At 54.8% G+C, this 23,614-nt stretch overlaps 1 protein-coding gene and 1 long non-coding RNA gene across 10 annotated transcripts; one reads left to right on the top strand and one right to left on the bottom strand.

Annotated features, from left to right (window-relative positions):
- Nucleotides 1-658: 658 nt before the first annotated feature.
- On the bottom strand, nt 659-4,119 carry LOC116575724. Its single transcript, XR_004279925.1, has 3 exons — nt 3,781-4,119; nt 2,943-3,013; nt 659-2,749 (listed from the first exon to the last, which is right to left on the bottom strand). It is a non-coding gene; the product is annotated as an uncharacterized LOC116575724 (long non-coding RNA).
- Nucleotides 3,010-22,120, top strand: LOC116575711 (antigen-presenting glycoprotein CD1d-like). 9 transcript variants are annotated; one of them, XM_032317118.1, is made up of 7 exons: nt 3,010-3,497; nt 15,274-16,018; nt 17,882-18,003; nt 18,274-18,552; nt 18,819-19,280; nt 20,027-20,129; nt 20,241-20,843. In XM_032317118.1, the coding sequence occupies exons 3-7, from the start codon at nt 17,988-17,990 to the stop codon at nt 20,260-20,262; spliced, it is 882 nt and encodes a 293-aa protein (XP_032173009.1). In that variant the 5' UTR covers nt 3,010-3,497; nt 15,274-16,018; nt 17,882-17,987; the 3' UTR covers nt 20,263-20,843. The 9 variants fall into 9 exon arrangements, with proteins under 9 accessions (XP_032173009.1, XP_032173010.1, XP_032173006.1 ...); XM_032317119.1 differs by lacking the exon at nt 3,010-3,497 and having other exon boundaries at nt 14,717-16,018; XM_032317114.1 differs by lacking the exons at nt 3,010-3,497; nt 15,274-16,018 and adding an exon at nt 16,101-16,430 and having other exon boundaries at nt 20,241-22,120.
- Nucleotides 22,121-23,614: the final 1,494 nt, after the last annotated feature.

Here is a 23,614-nt window from a genome sequence, read left to right as displayed (position 1 = left end):
GCATTGTCCCAGATTATCTGAGTGGACTGGCTGTAATGACAGGAGACCTTTTAAGAGTTAGACAGAGAGATGATGTGACAACAGAAGCCGAGAGACAGAGAGAGGGAGAGGGGGGGAGTGGGAGGAGTGGAAGGTGCTGCGTTGCTGGCTTTGGAGACAGAGGAAGGGGCCATGGGCCGGAGAGTCCAGGCTGCGTCTGGAAGCTAGAAAAGACAAACAGATTCTTGCCTAGAACCTCCCCAAAGGATGCAGTCCTTCCAGCACTGTTTAAGACCTATGATCTCCAGGGCCGTAAGAGAAGAAATTCATTTATTTTCAAGTCACCACGTTTGTGGCAGTGTGTCGTAGTCACGGGAAACAAATACACTGAGCCAAGTCTCTCTTACCTTAAAAAAAAAAAAAAAACAACCAGGGACACCTGGATGGCTCAGTGGTTTAAGCCTCTGCCTTCGGCTCAGGTCATGATCTCAGGGTCCTGGGATCAAACCCCACATCCAGCCCCACATTGGGCTCTCTGTGTGGCAGGGGGCCTGCTTCTCCCTCTCTCTCTGCCTTCCTTTCTGCCTATCTGTGATCTCTCTCTATCAAATAAATAAATAAAATCTTAAAAAAAAAAACAAAAAAAAACAAAAAAAAAACAACCACCAGAAAACCCTCCCCGGATGCTGTGTTCTCTCTCCTTCCATCAGAGCCAGTTGAGCGATAAGAGCCGTCTTTGTCTGTTTCCCTGCACCCCTGCTCCTAAACCCACACTGATCCCCTGCCCAAGCCCACCCCCCAGCCCGTGTTCTCCAGAGCCAACAACCGTCTCTTCCTCCCAAGTGTACGAGCCTCTCCCCAGTTATCTGGGCGCGTCAGGACTGCCCAGCCCCTTTGCTGAGCTGCTCTGTGCCCCGCAGCTGTGGAAGCAGCACCCCTGCACACTGCTCCTCCCTCAGTGCCCCTCCTTCCCCCCTCATCCACTGCCCTTTTGCATGCTGCATGGTCCCTCCGGCCCAGCTCCAGGCTTTGATTTCTGGAGTCTCCTCTGCTTGTCCCATCCATTCTCCTGTGTCAGCCTGCATGTCTGTGGTCCTGTGCCTGCGTCCAGATGACACCCCCTACCCCAGGCTCTAAGGTCTCACTGCATGGTCCTGTCCTGCTCACCCCTGCAGGGCACCATGAGCACCACAAGCCGTCCCCTCCACCCATCCTAGGTCTTCCTTTCCCGTCTGCCTCTCCCCGGTCCTCACTCCAAAGTAAGAAGCCCAGCAGTCTAGCCGCCTGCACGTCCTCCCTGACTCCTGTCCTCACTCAGTTTCGATACCCCCTCAACCCCACTTCTGAAGGGCCCTCCATACCCACCCCTCCTCCTGACCCTCCTGTTTCCTCCTCCGTTGAAGCGTTCATCTCCCGGTCCTGGCTCCTCCTGCACGGCCGGCCGGTTGGCCCTCATGCCCTCTCCAGCAGCCTTATTCCAGGATCATCCCCCTCCTCGAGTTAGCAGAGTATTAGCCATACAAGGCAGACCACTTTCCTCCTCAAAATCTGTCATTTGCATTCCTGTTACCTTGAGATAAAGTCCAAGTGCCCCACGTGGTGTATAAACTGCATTCACGTCCTGCTGAGCCTACCTGCCTCGATTAGTCTCCTGTCCCCTTCCCCACGCATCTCGTCCTCTTTCTCCAAAGAGCATTTCACCAGCCTCCAGAGCCAGGTGGCCAAGGGGCGAACGGCTGCTGCTGGCACTCACACTCCTGGTTTGAGGCCTGGCTTCAGCACTTACTGTGCAAACTGTGATTGTGTTCAAGTAGTTTCTTGACTTCCCTGCCTCGGTAAAATGGGGTTCATCACAGTGCTGATCCCAAAGAGTTGTAAGAATCAAATAAAGCAATACTTGCCCCGTTCCCAGGGAGGCCTCCAGCAGGCTCGGCGCTCAGCAACGCGATCTGCTTCTGCCACCGCCTGGCCCCTGCACTTCTGCCTGCCGCTCTGCGTCTCTCCCCTCTGCTTCTCTGTGCACTCAGCTCCTGCTTTAAGGCTACAGTTATTTTCCCTGGGACCCGGACCTGCACCTGCAAGCCATACATGCATAGCCCCATCAGAGTACTTGGTGCTCAGTGACTTGAGAGCAGGAACTGTCTTTGCTGTAGGTTCCCTGAAAACTAGCATGTAAATAATGCTCATACACGTTTGTTGAGTGAACAGCAGAATGTGATGCTCTGGGTAAGCTCAAGTTTTAGTTAACCCAGAAACTTGGCTCTTCAGACAAAACTGCCGCCCCCCGTTGTAGAGGAGAGAACAGACAATTCAGGGCCAGAGATATGGGAAGGTCTTTTGTCTGGAACTGCCTCCTGGGAACAATATTCAACTTTATCCTAAGGCTCCGAAAGCCAAGCAGCACTTTTCTGTTAGCCTGTGGGACAAACCTGTCCTTTCTGCTCTATCGTGGGGGTGTAGAGAGGGAGAGGACAGAGGAAGGAGGCTGTGGCTCCCGAGAACTCTACCTGGTGTCTCGGCATAGGCATATGTGCTCCAGGAAGCTGTCCAACCGTCATCCTGTCCTCACCGGCGTGAAGGGCCCCAGCCAGACCCGCATCACAGCTCCCTCACAACTTCCAGGTCAGTTAACAGTGGCTCGTTGGACAAAGGAAGGAAGGATGTCACATCCAGAGGCTGTGGTGGAGGACAGGAGATGCTGGGGCTTCCCTTCCACTGCAGTCACATAGTGGGAAGGAGATCCTCTGGTGCAGAAGGATCTATGAGTTTCCTGAAAGTCACGTGAACAGTATGGAAATCAGCAGGGCCTGAGCCGTCTTGCTGGTTCTCCTCCCAAGAAAACCCGTAGCCCGGGGAGCCTTGTTCACCACCAAAGGAGAGCCTGAGGGCTTGCGGAAGCAGTTAAGCTGCAGCGGATTCCCCTTCTGGGATGACGCAGTGGAGAGAGCCTCCACAAAACTCACCCATGTGCTCATAAGAGCTGGCATTTGGGCACCTTTCCAGTGGAAGGTGTCCATGACCAGTCAGCCTTACCCTGAGAGGCAGAGAACCAACAGATGATTGTAATTACGTGCCCAGTCAGGTAAAGGAACCCCTGTCCATCCTCCCTAATGAGTCCTCCAGCTCCCAACGCAACAACTTGTTTAAATTAGTGAGAGTTCTACTGAAGGACCGAATGCACCAGTTCTCCAAACCAAGCCCTACAGGAAGCCTGGCTGGAGCTCGGGGTGGGATGAGATTGGAGCTTTAAAGCGGATTCACTCGACTGGACTTCTGATAGCCAAGGGAGCAGAAAGCTATAGAATGTCTGAGCCAGAGTGTGGTGGAAGGCTCTGGAAGAAACCCCGTCAGGACGGCGCTCCGCAGAGCTCGGGATGCTCATTAAATTGCTTCTATAGGAAAGAAGCCCTTGGGGAAGAGAGAGCCTGGTGCGTTAAAGGGACTGCCAATGTGTGAAGATGATTGGAACACAGAGTGGGACAGCTCTGCTGTAGGAGGCGGCGGGCCATTATTCTGGGGTAAGGGGGAGCCATGGCATGTTTTAATGACCATATTTGCATTTTAGAGGGATTCCCACCGGGCTGGGGTGGGGGCCAGACCCAGGGAAATCACTTAAGCAAGAGACCACGATGATCTGTGAGCGGCGGCAGGGATGGAAGAGCGGCCAGAAGGGAAGGGACGCGGCAGAGAATCATCAGGACGTGCAGCGGAGGGACGGCCCGAGCAGCCCGTCTTCTCCCTCCCGGCCGCCCCTTCCAGCTGCCCCGCCTGCGGTCGCTGCTCCCGGGGCCGGCGCTGCACCTGCTCGCTCTTCGGGCTTCTCCGGCACTGGGCCCAGGGGCCCGGCGGCTCCGGGCGGCCCGCCTGGGTGCACAGCACCGACCACCGGCCCAGGGCGGCTGTAGGTGACCGGCAACCCCACGGCCGGTCGGCTACACAGGGCAGATTGCAAACCCTGCTTTAGGGCTTAAAAAAAAATAACATCTCATTGCTGCATCCTGAAGTGAAACATGAGTGGGGGAGAAGGAAGACTGCATTTCCCCAAACACAATCTTTAGACTGGCTCTGGGAAAAATCAGAGCGGGGCGGCCTTTACGGACGGGCGGCCAAGGGAAGACACGGAACTGCGCATGTGCCACAGATCCCAGGCCCGCCCGGGGAAGACGGGAAAGTGCGCATGTGCGTCAGGTCCGAGGCCCGCCACGGAGTATAGGGAAAGTGCGCATGTGCTCAGTTTCTAGGCCCCCCACAGAGAAGGTAGAAAGTGCGCATGTGCCTCACGTCCGAGGCCCTCCACAGGGAAGATAGAAAGTGCGCATGTGCAACAGGTCCTAGCACCACCCGCCCCGCCAGGAGAAGAATGGCGCATGTGAGCCAGTGCGCATGTGCTGCAATCCAAGGCCCGCCCCAAGAGGTGGGGAAGTGCACGTGTGCTACTGTTCCAAGCCCCGCCCCGGATGAAGAGCGGACGGATGTCAAATGAGGGGCGTGGTACAGGCCCTTCGCTCAAGTAACCCGCGTTTCGTTAGTGAAACCCAAGCTACCAAAGATCCCATATTTGGACCTAGGACCTAGGCCTTTCGTTTCTTGTCCAGTACCGCACTTTTGGAATCCCCGAGGGAGAAGCTGAACGGGTCACGTGACAGAAAGAGCCCGCCCTTCCGGTGGTGTTTCTGGGGCAAGGAGTTTGAAGAAGCCCATTGGCTGACGGGGGCGGAAGAGGTTGGGTCGCTCTTCCTGTGCGTGGGGCATGTTGGGTGTTGTAGTTCAAGGGAGGGCTGCGGGGTTTCGGAGATGGGTCTCTGCTGCGGCGCGGCGGAGCTTTCCGCACGGGAGAGCCTGGCGGGGCGGCGCGGCCTGGCTGCGGCGTCGTCCCGCCGTTTGTGTGCCGGTGGCGTTTCTTGTTTGCCTGCGGGGCCTGCGCTTCGTCCCGCTCCGGGCTTCCGTCTGCCGAAGCGCGTGTCCCTGCAGACCTCGGTGCCCCCCGGCTGGCTGCGCGCCCGGTCCCGGGTCCTCCGCGTCCTCGCTCGGGGCAGAGCGCGTCTCTCCGTGACCGGGCAGACCTGGAGGGCAGACCGGGGGCGACGGGAGACGCGGGAGGACCCGCCGGGCGAGGCCGGGGGACGTCGGGGGCCGCGGCGAGGGCGCGGGCGCGGGAGGAGGCGCCTCTCCTGCTCCTCCGCGGCCGGTGGCGCGGGCTGTGCGCGGGGCCGGAGCGCCTGCCGGGGAGCGCGGGCCGGAGCGGGCGGGCTGGCGGCGGGCGGCCCCGCGGCCTCCGAGCGTCCTGCGCGTCCCCGGCTCGCTCCGCGGGGTCCGTTCTCCTCGCACCGCCCTCGGCTCCGCGCGCTTCCCCCGCGCTCCGGCCTGTCCTCCGCGCTCCGGCTCGCGCCGGCTCGGCCCTCGGACGCCGAAGGTGCTGCCGGGCGGCCGCGCTCGCAGGGACACGCGGTGCGCCACGTCGGGCCTCGCTCCTGTGCGAGAGGCGCCCGCGATCCTCCCCGGCCGGTCGCGGACTCGCTGCAGCGCCCGGTGCTCCGGCGTCCCGGGCCGCCCGCGGAGCTGCTGTCCGCGCCGTGCGGGGAGGCTCGGAGCTCGGGGACGCGGGGGGACGCGTCCGCGTGCGGTGACCAGTACGGCCAGTACGTTGGTGACCAGCACGTTTCTGGTTTTTAAAGCCTGCCTCAGTGGATCGAGTCAGCTGGGCCGGAAGAACGGCCCTTTCGGAAGATTTCTTTTTCTTTTCTTTTTCTTTTTGAACCGTTGGTCAGTCTTGTTTCCATCCTACTCTAAGTGGTCTTCCTGGAGGCCGTGTGGTGGGGGCCGGGGCGTGGGTTCCCACAGTAAACACTCTCACAACTGCAATTCTTCACTTTAGGAATGCTTCGCATGCCTGTGGGCGGTATTTGCTTTCCTTGCTCCGGACACGACGAAGGGAAACTTCACCCAAAATGGTGTTAAAGTGATTCCTCTCCAAGCCCCTACTTGATCTGGCCCCCGCTTCACGCTCACATCTCCCTCCTGCTCTCCTCGTGTGGCCCCTCCGCTCTGGCTACCCTGACTTCATCGCTCGTGTGTGAACGTGTGGAGCTCCCCTCCCTGGAACAAATTTTTTTTTTTTTTTCCCCCAGGTGTCTGTTGGGGACTTTACCCAGATACTCATCTCAGAGAGGCGCTCTCCAACAGCCTTACCTAAAAGGGCGCCCTTACCACGCTATCCCTAGATCTTTCCCAATTTCCCTCTAGTATTGTTAGTACTTGAAAACACACACACACTCGTCCCCCCCCACTGGTTACACACACACACACACACACACACACACACACACAGGTTCCTTGTTTATTGCCTGCTTCCCAAGTAGGAAACAAGCATCGTGAGAGTATGTTCCTAGTGTTTGCCCTTCCTGCAGAGGGGCTGGTCCACAATGAAGCTGGAGGCCCACATCTTCCAAGAAGCTGTGTGACCGCTGTCCTCTCCGGCCCACGGGGGACGAGTTTCCTCCCGTGTCCACCACTGCTGTACTTTCACACCTCTCTAACCTGTTACATCGTGGGTCCTTTGAGGGTGGTCACATGAAGGGCCGTCTTCATGGCATTTCAAGTCACAGGCCTCAGAGTCCATCAGGCCCAGGGTTCAATTCCAACTCAGGCACTTGGAGGCTGTATGTCACCTGACTCAGAGCTTGTCTCTTGAGTAATTTTACTATCTTTGTATCCTTGGTTTCTGGCACCATGTTCAGTGCTGGCGGTTTTATTTTCTCTGGAATGTTCCCACGTTCTCTGCCCTTCTGCTATTCATGCAGGTCCTAACAGGCTGATGTGAGGGAGTGACGGGTGAAGGTGTCTGTGTCAGGGAGAGGATGGGGGTAGGAGTAGTGTGTGTGTCCCCCCACCCCACCCCCCAGTGCTGCCATTGACTGTTACATGTGCCCAGTGTGTATCTCATTAGGGTCAGTTGGCAGCAGTGGGGTTAAGTGTCAGCCACGTGGGGCAGAATCAGATGACAGATTAAACTCAAATATTTGTACTTGCATTTGTACATTTCCAGCATAGAACCCACAAGGACAACCAAATTTGGGTGTAATGTCTGACATTGCTGCCTTAAATCAAGGGTGGATTTATTTTGATTCGCAGTCTGTACTGTAACTCAGTCATGACTTTTGTCTCAAATGAAACCATGGAAATAGGTTTCAGAAGTTCAAAAGGGGTCATTTGAAGTCCAGTTAGATCTGCTTCAGAGAATGAGTTAATCATATCTCACACTAAAGTCTCACTTCAGCCTCACATTCAGAAAAACACTTGGTTCTACTTTTTAAAATATTTTTTATTTATTTTAGAGGAGAGAGTGCGAGTGCCTGAGTAGGGGGAGGGGCAGGGAAAGAATCTCGAGCAGTTCCCCTCTGAGCCCCATGCAGGGCTCGATCCCACCGCCGTGAGAGATCACAACCTGAGCTGAAGCCAAGACTGTGCTTAAGGACGGAACCACCCATGCGCCCTGCTTCCTGCAGAACCATCAAAGAAGATATTGAAGAGAGAAAGCACTTTATTCTGCGGTCGAGCGGGGATAACTGCACACGCTCTGCAGACACCTGCTAGTCTACCAGGGAAAGCGGCGGGCTCTAGGAGGCAGTTCTGTTTGAGCTGAGGAAGCTGGTCAGCCACGGCCATGCCTCTGACGGCATCTGCTCCCCACGTCGCCTCTCTGCTGTTTTCCCCCAGCCTCTGTGGTGTGGTCCCGTTACTCTGTCACTCTCGGGGTTAAGCTGTCCCTCCTGTGTCCTTGTGGCTCAGTGTCTCACATGGGTGCTTATGGTGTCACGGCCTCCACTGGCCTTGACCGCCGGCTCCTTCCCGCCACCTCTGAACCGTTCCTTTGCCCTTCCGTCTCAGCCACAAATGAACGTAGATGAGACAGTAGCCGACAAGAAAGGGCATGTATCCATGATGCCTTTCACCTTCACATCCACTTGCCGTGTCTTCTTTACCCGCGGAAGCCTTTCCTGAGCCTCCAGTCTATGCTCCTGGTGTCGTCAGTGCTCAATAAACGCTTGTTGAGGGAAGAGCTGAGGGAGCATGAAGACCACCTCTGCTAAGTCCTGGGAAGCCTTTTTGCTTCCTTTTCCCCGTCGTTCTGTAGCAGCAGGATCTGTGAAAAGTGCCTGTGTTTTTCTTCTAGTCTTAGTTTCCTTCTTTTAAAGTAAATGTTAGGACTCTGTAGCTCTTGAGTCAGTATGACTTGAAGATAGAATTTCCCTGGTAGAATTTCCCTGGTAGAATCGTTTCTTGCTGGTTGCATTGAAATGCAAGCAGCTTTCCTGGCAACGATCAGCGTTGAGTCATGGCCTTGCGAAGAAGTGAGGTTTGAGAGGAGGCCCCTATCTCCAGTTTGGGGGCCGTGTTCTCACGTGACCCTATTTAATACTGGGAAGTCTAACGGCTTCCCACACATCCCAGAGCTGGAGTTCAGAGTCCCCATTCGGGGTTCCGGAAGGACCGTTGTTGTGCCCTCTACTCGTTCTCTGTCCTGGCTGTATTGACTGTGGCGTGTCTCCCCAGAGATGTAGGCGTCCCAGAGACTGTCCCTCGTCCACCTGCCTGATTCCTTGCAAAACTGTGTTCTCTGCCACGGCCTCTGTTGTTGTCAGTGTTTCTCTACCCTTCTCACACCATGTCGAAAAGACTGCTCTGGTGGGGCACCTGCCTTCAGCTCGAGTCAGGTCCCAGGTCCTAGGATCGAGCCCCACACCGGGCTCCCTGCTCAGTGGGGAGCCGGCTTCTCCCTCCCCGCCTTCCCCTGCTTGGACTCTTTCTAGCTCTCTCTCCTAATAATGGGTAAAATCTTTAAGAAAATAAAATAAAAGACTGCTCTGGGATTCAGGAGCTGGGATTTAAATTCTTCTCACAAAACAGTTTTCCTGGAGGCATTTCGCTTTCACTTGAAAAATGAAAGGATCGGATTAGCGGGATACTGAAATCAGTCTAGCCCGCTCTGTCAGCGCGAGTCGGGCTCGCCGCTGTCCTCGTGCTGGGGCTTCCCTGGGGCTGCACGCCGTGTCTTCCCAGGTGACTCGTCAACCCGACTGGAGACCCTAGCTGCTGGGAAGAGAAACGGCGGAGGAAGGGGAAGCAGGGAGGGAAGAACAGTTTACTTACAAGGAGAGACGCTACTTCTTGAACTCTGTTTGGAAGAGGTCCTACAATGGATTCATTTATCCTCTTTTAGGCCTGAGGGTTCCCGCTAGGCCCCTGGGCCACATGTGCATTTGAAATGCACAGAAGAACCCCGAGAAGGTGCAAGGGCATGATTAGGACTGCAAGGAGCAAGTCTTGTCAGGGAGGAGTCAGGCGTGTGTTTGGAGAAGCTGTAGGTGAGGAGAGTGCCTGTTGTGAGCTAGGCCTTCCTCCTCTTCCTGATCACGGTGACTGGTAGTGGGGAATTTTAGGACAGGGCTGAAGTCACCAGGACCTCGGAGGCCCATGTCACCTGGTCCTGAACCGAGGGAGCGTTCCCGGATTCAGTGAGGTAACCTCTTCAGACGGTGGTGCTGACCTTCCCATGTGAGGCACATTGACCACGAGTGAAACAGCAGCATGTCCTGACTCACTGCTTCAAGTGACAGAGGAGATGAGAGAACCAGGGTCTTTCTTACAATTCCTGTGCACTCTCTCGGCTAAGGAGTGGAGTGGGAATGCAGGGCAGTGGAGTGATTGGCGTTTCTGGTACCTCCCCTTGATCCTACCCCAGTGGGATGCTGTTGGGAAGGGCTTCTGGGATATGGACGTGGAGGAGGTGCCTGCTGAGTGGGGACGGCTTGTGCTCCTGTCTCCTGCCCCTCGGCCTGACATCCTGGCCTCTGAAGACTCAGACACACTCGGTGCTGACACACGCACTAGCAGCTTGACTGCAAGGAGAGATCTCAAGGCAAGGGAGGCACATTCGGGGCAGAGTAGGAGACCATGTTGGTCCTCAGGTGTCTTTGGGGATACTGCTGCTTTTCCTCAAATGTCCCTTGAGAGATCTCAAGGCAAGGGAGGAACATTCGGGGCAGAGTAGGAGACCATGTTGGTCCTCAGGTGTCTTTGGGGATACTGCTGCTTTTCCTCAAATGTCCCATGTCTTTGGTCTGGTCATGTATGTGTCTGGGGTGGAGTGGCTGGTGCTTCAGGAGAAGGAACACATGTTCTGAGCTCTGCAACCTCATCTGGTCCTGCTGGAGGCCGACCTAACCAGGAAACCCTCCTCTGTTTATTCATTATCTGTTGCTTCTTGCTCAAAGCTTCTGGGTCACCTCCTCCTCTTGCCACCAGGAGGTCTCTGCAGATGGACCTCTGAAGAAGCTTCTGGAGAATCAGCCAGCATCTTGTTTATGTTCTTGGGGTTAGCAGAACTCACAGAAAACTCATCCTTTCTCTTTATAGGCTCAGGAAAGAGACTTTGCTTCCTGTGCTTTATCAGGCTTGGCTATTTGATTATAAATTGAAGTTTTCCCCCCTCCCGTTGATTATGAAAGCAACATTTGTATATTGTACGCATTTCAGAAACTCATAAAACTGAAACAAAAGTCCCCCATTTACATCCTTATTCAGAGAAAGCCCCGGGAACATTGTGGATATTTCTCTTCTGGTAGCTTTATCTGCACATGTATAAAAAGTTCAAATACACAACGATCTTTAATATATTTTTAATTATAAGCAAAAAAGTTAAAGCTATGGCGGAGGACCAAAGTGTCTGTAGAGTCAGCAAATTAGTAGCATCTTTTGTGAGTATTTTTTTCTGTCCCTGGATTCTTAGAGAACAGCAGGGGGAACGGTGAACAGCGCGAGGCTGCCGGCACTGCGGGGCCACGCGGGACTCCGGGGGAGCCCGGGCACGTGGAATGTTGGTGCCTGTCCGCAGCACTGTGGCCCTGGTGTGGTTTTCTGGACCCGGCGCTGCGTGGCATAGGGCTGGGCCGGCCGTTCCTGTGCATCAGACACGGGATGGGCAGCAGCACGCACGGAAGCCAGGGAGACTCGGTGAGTCAGGCCTGGTGGGTGAGCGTGGCTGGCCACAGCAGGACTCACCGCGCGTGCCTGAGTTAGAATGGGCCTAAAAGAGCCATGTCTGCTAAAAATAGAATGGAAGCCACATATGTAAATGAAAAGTGCCTGGTAGTCATGTCAGAAAAGGTAAACAAAAAACAAAACAACGGATACACTTTATTTTAGTATATTCAGCCCAATACACCCCAAATATGGACGTTTCAGCACGTGACCAGTACTTTTAAAATTATTCATCATGTTTTCTCATCTGTGAATCTGGGTAACAACCTTACCAGGCTGTTGTGAGAACCAAAAGAGAAAAATGAGCATCCAGAGTTCGTGGGGTCCTGGACAAGTACCTGTTCGGCAGACCCTAGGGGTGAACGGCTTACACCACAGAAGGCAGCCTCACTTCCTTAAGCTCCTTTCCCTCACTGGTTTGAACTTCGGTTGACCTGTCATGCCCCACGACTGGTCGAGGCTGTAGGTGGAACAGAAACCACCCCAAAGGGTCAGGCCCAATCTCTGCCAGAGCAGCCACAATGTCAACCCCATTTTGTTTAAATAACTTCCACTATTGCTGGGCAGAGCTTGGCAGGCATACGGCCATCTGGGATGAGGGCCAGAGCAGAAGGGAGCCCGGAGACAGAGCAGGGAGAAGAGGGAGGAGGAAGTAGGACAGAGGAGGAAACGGGGATCCCGGGTGGTCAGGAAGGAGGGGAGGGGAAAGACGGGGCAGGGCGGGGGACAAGAAGACTGAGAGATCCCTGAGATCCGAGATCCGCGAGATCCGAGATCCCTGAGATCCGAGATCCGCAAGATCCGAGATCCCTGAGATCCGAGATCCCTGAGATCCGAGATCCGCGAGAGCCCTTAGACAGAACCCCTGGCAAGTGCAGCTATGTGTTTGTTACAAAAGGTTTATTCTTCAAAGGCGTTTGGTTTGTGAAGTGTGCGTCATGGAGTTGTAGACCCAGTTCCTCTCCTGGAAGTCAGAGTTGTAGACTGCGAGAAGGCAGCGGTTACAACATGTTTCCTCCATCTTTTGGTGAACCTGTGAACTGTGTTCTATTTCATTGCTTAGGTTGGTTCCTGGAGCCACAGACCATAAAAGGAGAGTGCACAAGATTAGACTTTGTCACGAAACTGAAGAATCGTAGAATCAAAGACCTTATTCCACACAGTAATTTCTTTCCCAGCATATTTGGCAAATGGTCCCCCAGGTCCAGTCTGGGCCCCTCATGGGCAGAGCTCACACACACACACAATCAGACCATCTTTGGTTGAATAACGCTGGGGGCTATGAAGTTGTCTCACTCTTGTGTTGCGCTACACTTTGTCTTCTGGTGACTTTCACACGTAGGGCCCAATGCCACCTGGCAAGGCCACTGGGAAGTGAATGAATGCCTGTTTCTGAAGGTCAGACCTCAGACCCTGGCTAGTCCGGCTAGTCCCTTAAATTGTTATTCATTCTGATGATTTCAGACCTTTCCCCATTTTGAATGACTCCTTCGGGGCAGGACATCCTTGCAAATGCTCTTCTATAATCCAGCTGCCCAGAACAATATCAAACCCTGTAGTGAACAATTTCCAAAACACAGTAAGGTAACAAGGACTGCCTTCCCACCCCAACACGGAGTTTAAAGACTTACAGATTTAACCCGAAGATGATAACCCAGTGAGGCTCAAACCTGCCTCAAAGGAAAAGAAACACGGACTCTGTGACAGTCAGGGTGAGTGACAGTGGTAGTTCATGTGAGTTTAAGTCCTGCTTGCACCTGGCTGCTGGGGGCTGAGGCGTTGCAGGGTCTGTGCAAGGACAGGAGACTTGGCCTTGGTATCGTGGGAGGTAGAACTTGCAAAAGAGGTCACCTTCATAAAAAGGTGGATCCTCTAACAAGTGTAAAGTCTATGACAAAAAGCCAAGAAAGCCCTGCTGCAAGCCTTAGAAAGCTATGAGAAAGCTTGCTAAGGATTTGGGTAAAATGAAAAAAAAATGCATATATATGTGTGTCTGTATGTATATACACACACACAGAGAAGAGAAATTACCCCCAGGCCTGTGATCTGTACTGGCTAAAGGCCTTGCCATTTGTCGTCTGCCTAGACTATGAGACACACACTGAGGAGTGACGTAAGAGCTCATCCGGGGCCACTGGCATTCCAAAGAAGTTGTCAGAAGCAAATGCAAAACGGTTCTCCATAAATTTCCCCCAAGGTCTAGGTCAGATGGGACTGTCACAGGGAAACAATTATAAAATATCAATGAAACTTTGTACGATGAGGAGGACATAAGACATATACGGGTTACTTGTCAGCAGACACAATAAGAAAATTCACATCCCAAAATTGCAGATAGCAAAATAAGGTAAAAGACATAATAATAAATCAAGTATGCCAAAAATGTTAAAAGAGGTAAGAAAAGGGATGTGTGTGGAGAAACCCTCATGAAAAGAACAGCATGCTAAAAACAGGAGGATTTTCTAAAAAATCAAATAAATCTTTCAGGACTTAGCAACTAGTCTCCAGTATGAGCACATCAACAGAAAAGTTAACAGCTCAACAGAGATCATGGAGTTAGTGAAGCAGAAGGTGGCTCCCCAGAAAGGACCCAGATGTGCGTGAAGAGAGAAACAAGGAAGGAAAGAAAAACCAGAGCTGAAGAGAAGGGGGAGAGTCAGGAAGGCCAGCCTGTAAAGGCTGTGGGGAGGCACCTCTGGAAAAGATAATAAAGGAGAGTATTAGAAACTAAAGAAATAGATGAAAGTGTCACTTAAAGAAGCACAAGTACTCCCAAGCTGATGGCCCCAAACCGTTTTCAGTGTGGGCTCCTTGCAGACACCACTGCCGTGCACACATGTCGGTGCATGTGTGTCAGAGGGCATGTGTGTTGGTGAGCACAGGAGCGCAGGCTCACAGGGGCGGGTGTGCACGATGCCCATAAGGTCACGATTCACTGTGCCTTTGCAGACCTGATGTGGGGCTCTTTGAACTTAATTTGTGGTTTTGTGACCTTGCTGTATGACTGTAGCACACGGAGCCCAACTCTTTGCCCGGGGAGCATGTCCGGAGAACATGCGTGAGGTGCCCACTTCCCCCCGCCTCCCACTGTCTCCTTGGTGCTGGTCATTGCGGTGTCACCTCGATGAACACTGAGCAGTGGAATCACGCACTTCTGCGCTAATTTCCTCTTCCATTCTCCCTGACCACCTTCTCTGCCTCTGTGTCTCTTGGGCTCACACCTGTATTCACGTTCCCGAGTTAGGTTTGACGCTCCCAGGAGAGCAGGATTCTTGAGTATCTTCGGGCTGAAGTTCCCACACTCCCTCACCCTCACCTACTTCCCCAGACTTCGTCCCCACCACACCTCCCCAGCACATTCAGGGGTCCCCCGGGGGTAATACGAGGAAGGTGCAAAGTACAGTGCAAAGAACACGATATTTGGGAAGAAGACACCTGAGCTGTGATCCTAGAGTCAATATTTATGAGCCGATGAAAGGTAGTGAAAATCTCTTTTGTGAAAATCATTTTTCCCAGCAATAAAATGTGCATTAATACCACCTATCTTCATTTTTTGGAAAAATACTTGAGTACCTAAACTGTCCCAGGGAAGACTCTAGGTGCTGAAGACAGCAGAGAACAAAACCAATAAGAGACCTTTTGGGGTCTTTACCAGGATTCAGTAAGATACTGCTGCAAAGGGCTTAGAATGCTTGCAGGCTTAGAAAATGTGCTCAGCTATATTTTTGCATAATATATACTGAGTATCTACAATGTTGCAGTCAGTATTGTAGCCCCTGAAGATACAGTATTGATCAACACCAGGGGCAAGAGGTGGGAGCATGAACAAGCAAAATAAATGAGTCCTTTAATTTCAGAAAGCCCTGCGCTTGCCCCATTCAGGAGCAATCAGTCAGTGCAAACAGAAGCACCTGGAGATCGGTGGGGAAGTTTTATTTCAGAAACTTAAGCCAAGGCAGCCACTTGAACAGTCATGCCAGGTGTGGAGGGACAGCTGAGGAAAGCAGCCCGCTGCGCTGCGATGTGGCCCAGGGTGCACAGGAAACCCGCCTGAAGCCTGCAGGTTTACCAGCCCTGCTTGGGGACATCTCTTCCTCCCCTAGGAATCGGGTTCTGGTAAAGCCCTCAGATCCTGTCTTCTGATAATGACTCCATAACTAGTCTTCTTTGTGGCTATTGTTAGCCAAATCATCTGTAATTCTCTGATTCTACTCCAAACTTACTCCGATCTTAGACATTTCTACTCTTCTCCAGCTGTGATGTCCTAGGGTTACACACCCCCAAGGTGGGAGGAAACCGCTGGAGTCCTGTCACTGCTGCACCTCCTAGTAGGGGTGGCCCCTCAGAAGGCGGTCCTGAGGAAAAGGAGTTCTGCACCGGGCTTAGCCGATGACGATTGGAGTGCTGGCGCACGTCCACTTTGGTCGGTCTGCTTATGACCCATTCCAGGTAATGACCCCGCTGGCAGTTGTGATGGGGAGGGAGCAAAATAGGCTATGTGGAAGCACTTTGGGAATCCAAAATGTTCTAGAAGTGAGGGCAGGTTGATCCAGGGGCATGTATGGCAGCCAGCTCCTGGCACTGGGGGAGCGCTCTGACCCCTTCTCCCAGGGACACCTGTGCCCTGCTTTAAAAAGTGACCTCACCATGTGGGACCTAGCCTTGCTCCTGGCATCCTTTGACTCAGTGAGTCTCCCCCTGAAGGAAGTGGCTAAAGTTGTCATGGCTAAAAGCATCTGATTCCACCGACCTTTGGAAAATTCATTGGTGTATCTCCATAACCCCAACATCTGAAGGTTATACTCCCTGGCTTTTGTTTCTGATTAGAAACAAACAAACAACAACAACAACAACAACAACAAAACCAGTTCTTGTTTTTAGTCTGAAAGGATGTTATCAGAAAATTTCAGGATGCCGATCAACTAAACAGAACTTTCCAAGTTTTACAGGACGTGGGACACTTGGAGAACGCCGGTGAGGCCCTGGCTGTGACTGAGCTGTGATTCCTACACTCTTGTTCTTTTGACTTCTGCCCCCCAGTCCCCTCCCACCTAGGCCTCCAGCGATTTCGTATCTTAATTTAATCATTAACCACTTACTGGTAGCAAAAAAAATTTTTCTGTGTGATCTCCAAGTGTTTTGGGGCCACGCTGAGCACACAGAGGAGGACCAGATGTAACCTCTTCTCCTCAAGGACTCTCCCAGTACTCTGGCGGGGACTGGGGAGGGCTGGCAGCGACAGAGCTCGCCTGGCCCTGTATTTACCAACCGATGTGTGCGGGGGCGTGGGTCGGGGGTGACGAAGCTGGCAGCACGGGAGGAGTCCCGTTAGGGCTGACCTGTCTGCCTTTGTTCATGCAGGGGGATCTGGGAAGTCCCCCTGAGAAAATGACGTTTGAACAGAGATCTGGGTAGGGATAACTAGACTTCAGAAGGGGGTGAGGGGAGGAGAGAGTCTAGAGCTTTCCAAGCAGAGGGAACTTTGTGCAAAGATGTCCGGCAAGAAGAAGCTTTGCATGTTGGAGGAACTGAAACCCTGGTGGTGGGGCTAAGGCACAGAGCAGGGGAGACTAGGGTGGGGAGGGACACAGAAGGGGGACCAAGGTCAGGTCAGGCCAGGCATCAGCCTGTAGGCCCGTCAACCTCCGTCCAGGTTCTGACCTGCCGAAGAGGGGCACTGGCCGTTCTGAGCCGCCGTCTGGATGTTCGTCCTCAGTGTGAGCCCTGGGGCCGCCCGTCCGGGTGCACACCACAGTGTGGTCTAGTTTCCCTGAGCAGAAGCTCAGGTCTGGAGAGTGAGTGGGGAGCTGCAGGAGACAGGGAGCTCGCACAGAGGCAGCGGGGCTGAGCCGGGTGAGTGGGAGGTGTACCAGGAGATGCAGGAGGAGAATGAGGGGCTGGGGACACCGAGGGGGGTGAAGGTCAAAGGTTAGAGGTCAGGGTGCCTGTGGGGTCAGGGGGATCAGAGATTCCAGGAAGATGGGGGCGGGAAGGTCAGAGGTTGGAGGGGGAAGTGGGGGCGGGGATCAGACTTTTGTGGGGGGAGGAAGTGGGGGGGGATAAGAGGTTGAAGGGGGATGTGGAGGGGGAGCTCAGAGATGCTGGGGTAGAATGGGGCGGGGGGATCGGAGCTTGCACAGGGGAGGATGGGGGTTCAGACTTCTGAGGGGCGGGGGTGGGAGCGCGGGGGTGCGAGGGTAAGAGGTCGGAGAGGGAGCACAGGGCAGGAGAGCAGAGGTGGGAGGGGGACCATGGGGCGGGGATCCGACTTGAGGGGTGGGGCAGGGAGGATGGGGCGGGGGTATCAGGTTGGGGGGGAGCATAGGGAGGGTTCAGGAAGGACTGAGACAGTTTTGGGGCGAGGGGGATCAGAGATGCGAGAGGAGGGGGCAGACGGAGGTGGGAGGGTCAGGGGCCAGGGGCGGGGCGACCAGAGGTCCACAGGCTGGCAGACAGGCGGGACCTTTCCGAGTCCGACCCTGGCGCCCTCAGGTGGCCTCAGTCCCCGCCGCTCCGGGGGCTCCCCCAGGTTCCGGGAAGTCCTGGGGATCCGTGGGGCGGCGCGCGCCGGGGGCGCCGGAGACCGACGGTCCCGGCGCCTTCCGCGGGACGCAGCCGGCGCCCCCGCGCGCAGGGAGCGGCCCCCGGTCCGGAGCCCGTGTGGCTCGTGGCTGCTGTTGCTTTGGTCGCTGCCGCTGGCCTCGGGCGAGCTGTGCGCCCCGCTGGCGCGCGGCCGGCTGCAGTGCCTGCAGGTGTCGGTGTTCGCCAACCGCAGCTGGGCGCGCACCGACGGCCTGGGGCGGCTCGGGGAGCTGCAGGCCTACAGCTGGGCCGACGGCTCGGACGCCATCCGCTTCCTCAGGCCCTGGGCGCGGAGCGGGTTCAGCGAGCCGCAGTGGGAGCGGCTGCAGCAGATACTTCGGGTGTACCGCCGGAGCTTCACCAGGGACGTGCGAGAATTCGTCAAGATGCTGCGGCTGGACTGTGAGCCGGGGGTGGGACCCGGGGCCGGCGGGCGCTCTGCCTCCCCTTCCGAGACGCCCAGCTCGCGCGCGCGTCTCCGGATCCCCGCTTCTGCCCGGGGCGCTCCCCACCCCTGACCCCGCGCACTGCCCCCGTTCCTCCTGCCGCTGGCCCCCCCACTCCTTTCCCGGGACTCGGCGTCCCCAGGAGAGCGCTGACACGCATTTTTCCTCCTCGGCCCCTTCTAATCCGCTCGGCCCTTCTTTGGTCTTTGGCTTGTCCCCTTCTCAGATCCCTTTGAGATGCAGGTGTCTGCCGGCTGCGAGCTGTGCCCCGGCAACACCTCGGAAAGCTTCTTCCACACGGCATTTCAAGGAAAAGAGATCATGAGTTTCCAAGGAACTCATTGGGTGCCAGCCCGCGATGCCCCCTCTTGGGCAGGCAGGGCCACCAAAGAGCTCAATCAGGACCAGGGGACCAGAAAGACCCTGCAGTGGTTATTAAACGACACCTGCCCGCAGTTCCTCAGAGGCCTCCTGGAGGCAGGGAAGTCGGAGCTGGAGAAGCAAGGTGAGCCCGCCTCTCTCACCCCTGCCCTCCACTCCTGCGCTCTGGCTGGTTCTCCCCGTTAGACTTCACAGCCCTTGGATCATCCTGGGGCCAGAACTGCTGAGGAAGGCATGGGCGAGGACTGAGGGTCATCCCACAGACATTAACTGAGCACCGACTGGGTTCCATGAACTGAATTAAATAAACACTGGGTCAAACAGGGTCTCTGCTGAGGGGAGGATGGGAACGCAGAGGCTCAGCTACAGGCATGTTTGAAACCCTTACAGAACACAGGGCGCTCCAGGGGCCAAGCAGATGCACTCACGGGAGCCTGGGATGGGGCGGGCGTCAGGGAAGGCTTTCCTGCAGAGGCCAACGCGAATGGACAGTCACGGGCTCCACCTCCAGAGGGGGAGATGTGGGCTGCAGAGTTCCGGCCTTGACACCCCCCACTTCCTTATCGGACACAGTGAAGCCGGAGGCCTGGCTGTCCGCCGGCCGCCCTCCCGGTCCCGGCCGTCTGCTGCTGGTGTGTCACGTCTCCGGCTTCCACCCGAAGCCCGTGTGGGTGATGTGGATGCGGGGTGAGCAGGAGCAGCAGGGCACCCGGCGAGGCGACGTCCTGCCCCACGCGGACGGGACGTGGTATCTCCGAGTGACCCTGGACGTGGCGGCCCGGGAGGCGGCCGGTCTGTCCTGCCGCGTGAGACACAGCAGTCTGGGAGGCCAGGACATCGTCCTCCACTGGGGTGAGAAAGAGCTGGGGCCTGTCTGGCCATGGCGGACGTGGTCCTCAAGCATAGAGGGAGGCACTGGCCATGGGGTGGGTTTGGACACACACAGGATAGAAAAGTTTCCAAAATGACCCCTCCCCCCCCAACCCAAGAGGGTTAGAAGAGGGAGTTTCAGATCCTGGAAGGAGGGGATGAAGTCTGAACTCAGGCTGAGATAAACGACCCATATATGAGAAAAAATAAACCCAACAGTTCACAGGTCTGGAAGCTGCTGGTAAATAAATAGTCCCCAGAGAGGTCACCATGGATTGTGGAAAGGCTGAGGCTGGGGGCCGGGGGAGCAAGGCAGTTGCCGGGTCCTAAGTGCTTCTTGACTGCCCAGCATGGCGTCCTCTTGTCCCCGGCTCCTCTGGGACAGGCGCCATCCTCCTCCTTTTACTGTCGAAGACGTGGAGACGGAGCGAGGTCAGGCTCAGCGCTCTCGGTCTCATGGGTGGTGGAGAGGGGAGGAGCTGGGTCCAGGCTCAGGTCCCCGTGGCTACCTGGTTGTCCTTCCTGTGCTAAACCACTGTGTGCGGAAGTGAAGGGGCCCCGGCCCCCAAGCCCTGAGACAAGAGGGGGCCTCGAGACCGCCGAGGAATGGGAGTGGACACTCCACCTGCGGGAGGCAGTGAGAGGCACCCGTGGCACCCTCCCATAGGCTTAGACCATGGCTGGGACTAGGGAGGGTCCTGGGCTGACAGCCCGTGTTCTGCACGCAGAGGGGAGCCTCTCCTCCACGTGGCTCATCCCGGTGGCCGTCCTGGGGTCCCTCCTGATGAGTGGATGCGTTGGATGCTTAGTCGTCTGGTGCAGGAAGCGTGGGTAGGTCTCCCCGCCCCAACCACTCCTACCGTCAGCCTCTCCCCGTTTCCTCATCCCTCCAGCCGCTCGCCCTTTTCCCTTAACATTCTCTCCCTTCCTATACTCTCGCAGCTCCTATCAAGGCATCCTGTGACTGTGGTCGCTGCATCTGTCTGTCTGGGACTCAGGACCCCAGCTGCCCAGGAGGTCAGCTCAGCAGCTGAGGTTGCAAGGAGAGGTGCCTTGAAGCAGCAGAGAACACAGGGCAGCTCTCATCACATCCTTTAAACATTTTATCTAAGACGGCTGAGGTTCTTTTTCTGTATACTGCAAGTTTATAAACTCCTATGGTTCTGTAAAAATAGACATGCAAATGTCCGGGGACAGGCAGATACAGGCTGGGGTGTGATGTCGTGTGTGGTCACCGTGTGGGTGGTGTGATCTGCCGTGAGCTGGGAAGTGCCTGCCCCTGGAGAAGCAGGTCCAGCTGTTGCCAACAGTCAAGGAAGAGCGACCAACAAAATGAGTGAGTTTCTGAAAATAAGACCCTGGCTGGGCTGCAGTCTACATTTTTCGAAAGAAGCAGAATGTCTGGATTTTCGTGTGAGCGTGCCTGATACAGAAGTATGCACTGAAGCTTTTACGGAATGTTTGGGATACCCCAGATACATCCATCTCTGTTTCTTGATGGCCATGTGGGGGCTTCTTGGATAAAAGTTGGGACTGAATGACAAATTGGTAGTTTTAGGGCAGGGTTTCTTCTGTGAATTTGGATTTATAAAGGGGGACATTTTCTTCTTTAAAAGAAAGTCAACTTGTAAGGAACAGATGTTTCTTAAGATTTTATTTGGTGTAACTGATTTATAAGGAGAAATCATAACGTATGTCTATTAGATAGGACAAAAGTTACTCTGGGTAGGGGTGTTTCAAGTGACCAGTTGCTTTTTTCACATCGGAGGAGGACAGTCATAAGGTGTCTCGGCAAACAGGCTTCCCCACTTACAGGTCTTAAGTGGGACAATGCTCGAAAGGGGTGAAGCCACTTGGGCAGGTGTGGGCTGCACAGATCAACACCAGCCGTCTGCCCTGTTCCTAGTTAAGGATCCTTGAACATCTGGAAAACATGGGACTAAACCTTCAGAGAGTCTTTGCTTAAGAAAATTAAGATTTGGCCTCACTGGTTGAGCCTCGGGTGTGGGTGAAGATCTTGCCAGTTCCTGAACCGGTGGTTCCCAACTGTGAAGTCCTGACCAGCAGCCTCAGCACCACTGGGAACTGGCACATAGTCTGGACCCCGTCTCAGACCTCCCAAATGAGAAATGGGAGTGAGGCCCTGTGTGACCTGTCTGGTGTTTCAGGCGCTGTGCTTTGGGTCATGCGGGGCTACAGATTCCTCCGAATGGTAAGTGAAAGTAACGGCCTGGGTTTTTCAGGGAAGGCTTTCTGGAAGGGACATCTGACCCAGGACTTGGACAGGTGGTGAGGAAACCAGTGCACTGGGTCTGGACATCAGAGTTCTGGCCTCGGAGTCCGTGTCCTCCTGCATCAAGTGGAACCAGGAAGCAGATCCTCAGTCTGGCCAGAACAGGCTGCTGCCCTGGTCTTGGACGGCCCCCAGGCCCGGGAACTGGGAGAGATGCCTTTCCATTGTTCCTCAGCCGCTCCTCGGACGGCTTTTGTCAGTGCAGCCTGCGCGGGCAGAGACGATGCTCTCACAGAGGGTAGGGAGCACACGTGTGCTGTGTGTGGTTGTCTGTAGTGCCTTCAAACCGTGGGCCTCTTACTGTCTTTGGTGTCTCCCCACCTCACCCCCCAAGCCATGCTGTTCAGCTTAGCTTCCTCCAGCAGCATCCGGGCTCTGAAGCCGACCCGACAGGCTGGTTCCTAGGGCAAGAGTGGTAAACACCCTTCTGAAATCGTTTTGGAAATGCTTCAGCATGGACTTGCAGAAACTCTGGGTCTTTTTAAAGAAATTGATTTATTTTGGAAATAAAGTCCTGTCTCTGGGAAAATCTGTCTTGTCTTCAAATTCTCAGCCCAGAACATCTCAGGAAGCCCTGAGAATTCATTTTAGACTGTTGACACTCTCTTCGTCCATATCTCTTCGTTATTTAGGGCCAGGCTGCTTGTCCCTGCGCTCCAGATTTGTCCTTCTGTGCTCGGTGACAGGTGACAGTGGGTGGAATTTCTCTGATCACTTCTTTAAAGTTAGCATAGCTTTAAGCTTTTTCGGTTGAGGGCCCTAGAGAGACACTGCGGGAGGAAGGGGCTCTGCTGCAGTTTCCAGCTACCGCATGACCGTGGCTGGGGATGGCAGATCTGCAGAGTGGGCACAGAGGCACCCGGTGCACTGTGGTCCCAGCCATGTGCCCAGAGCTCACGGACCCTGGTGACCTTGGAGCTTCAGCCTGGCCATAGTCTTCCCATGCCCCGTTGATAGGGACACTGGCACCTCCTGCTCCTGCTGGTGCCCCTTCCCTCGGCCAGACCCTCACGTGGCCTGTGCTCGGTCCACCTGGCGCCTGGAGGTTTCCCCTGAGTGCAGTCCCCGGGCTGAGGTCTGCAGAATTGCTCCCAGCTCATCCAGTGACTGCAGGCCAGCGCTGGCCTGGACGAGCCCGTGAACGTCTCTGCTACACCTTCTCCGATGAGGTGTGCACCACAGCCTTGGGGAAGGGTTACCTTTCCAGGCATGGTCCTCCTTGTATATTCTCCCCCAGCCCTGGAGTTTTATAGAATTTTGTTTTATCTTCATTATTATCTCATCATAGTTCACAAATTCTACTCAACCTCTTCTGCTTAGCTTATTGTTTGTTTTCTGCTTCCTAATAGGACCCAGGTAGATGCACGTGGGTGCGTCTGTGACCCTCCAGAAGCACTGGTGAGTTTTACGGGGCTGTGACTCAGATTTACTTGTGTTCTCCAGTCTGTGGCATCGGGTCGATGCCCTTTGCCGTGAGCTGTAGCTTTTCCTCCCAGAACTTTGACTCGATGTTCTTTGCCAGACCATCCTCAGAAGTTTAGGGTGTAACTGAGAGGGGCTCTCAATAAGCCAGGGCAGGTGTAACCTGGGACAGACGCTCTGGTGACTGTTTGCTGTTTGTGCTGAGCTGGGGCTCAGTCCTGACTGCTGTGCCCCTGCTCCTGGGCCGGGCCTGTGTTCCGAGACCAGGCATATCTTTCCACACCACTGTCACTTCCCTGGCTCTCTCGTCCCCTCGGTCTTCCCTTGGCTTCTGGGCTCAGTGTGGCTCCTGCTCAGTGATGCGGCATGAAGAGGCTTTACCCTCTTCATCTTCTTTTTCTGAACTCAGGCTGGGTTTTCCCACGGCTTGTATTTTCCTTTTGCCGATTCTTTTGAACCATCCCTAGAGGGGCTCTTCCACATTTTTGTGCCCTGGCTTTTCACCCTGCATCGAGCTATATTTCCTATTTTCTTGTGAAAGTCGGGATTACCCGAAACAATTTCCACATCTTCCTCCTTCCTGGCTCACAGGGTGAGTGAT

Source organism: Mustela erminea, chromosome 17, assembly GCF_009829155.1.
Source record: "Mustela erminea isolate mMusErm1 chromosome 17, mMusErm1.Pri, whole genome shotgun sequence".
NCBI lineage: Eukaryota > Metazoa > Chordata > Mammalia > Carnivora > Mustelidae > Mustela > Mustela erminea.
The sequence above is the reverse complement of the archived record's forward strand: the minus strand, read 5'-3'. Positions and strand labels throughout refer to the sequence as shown.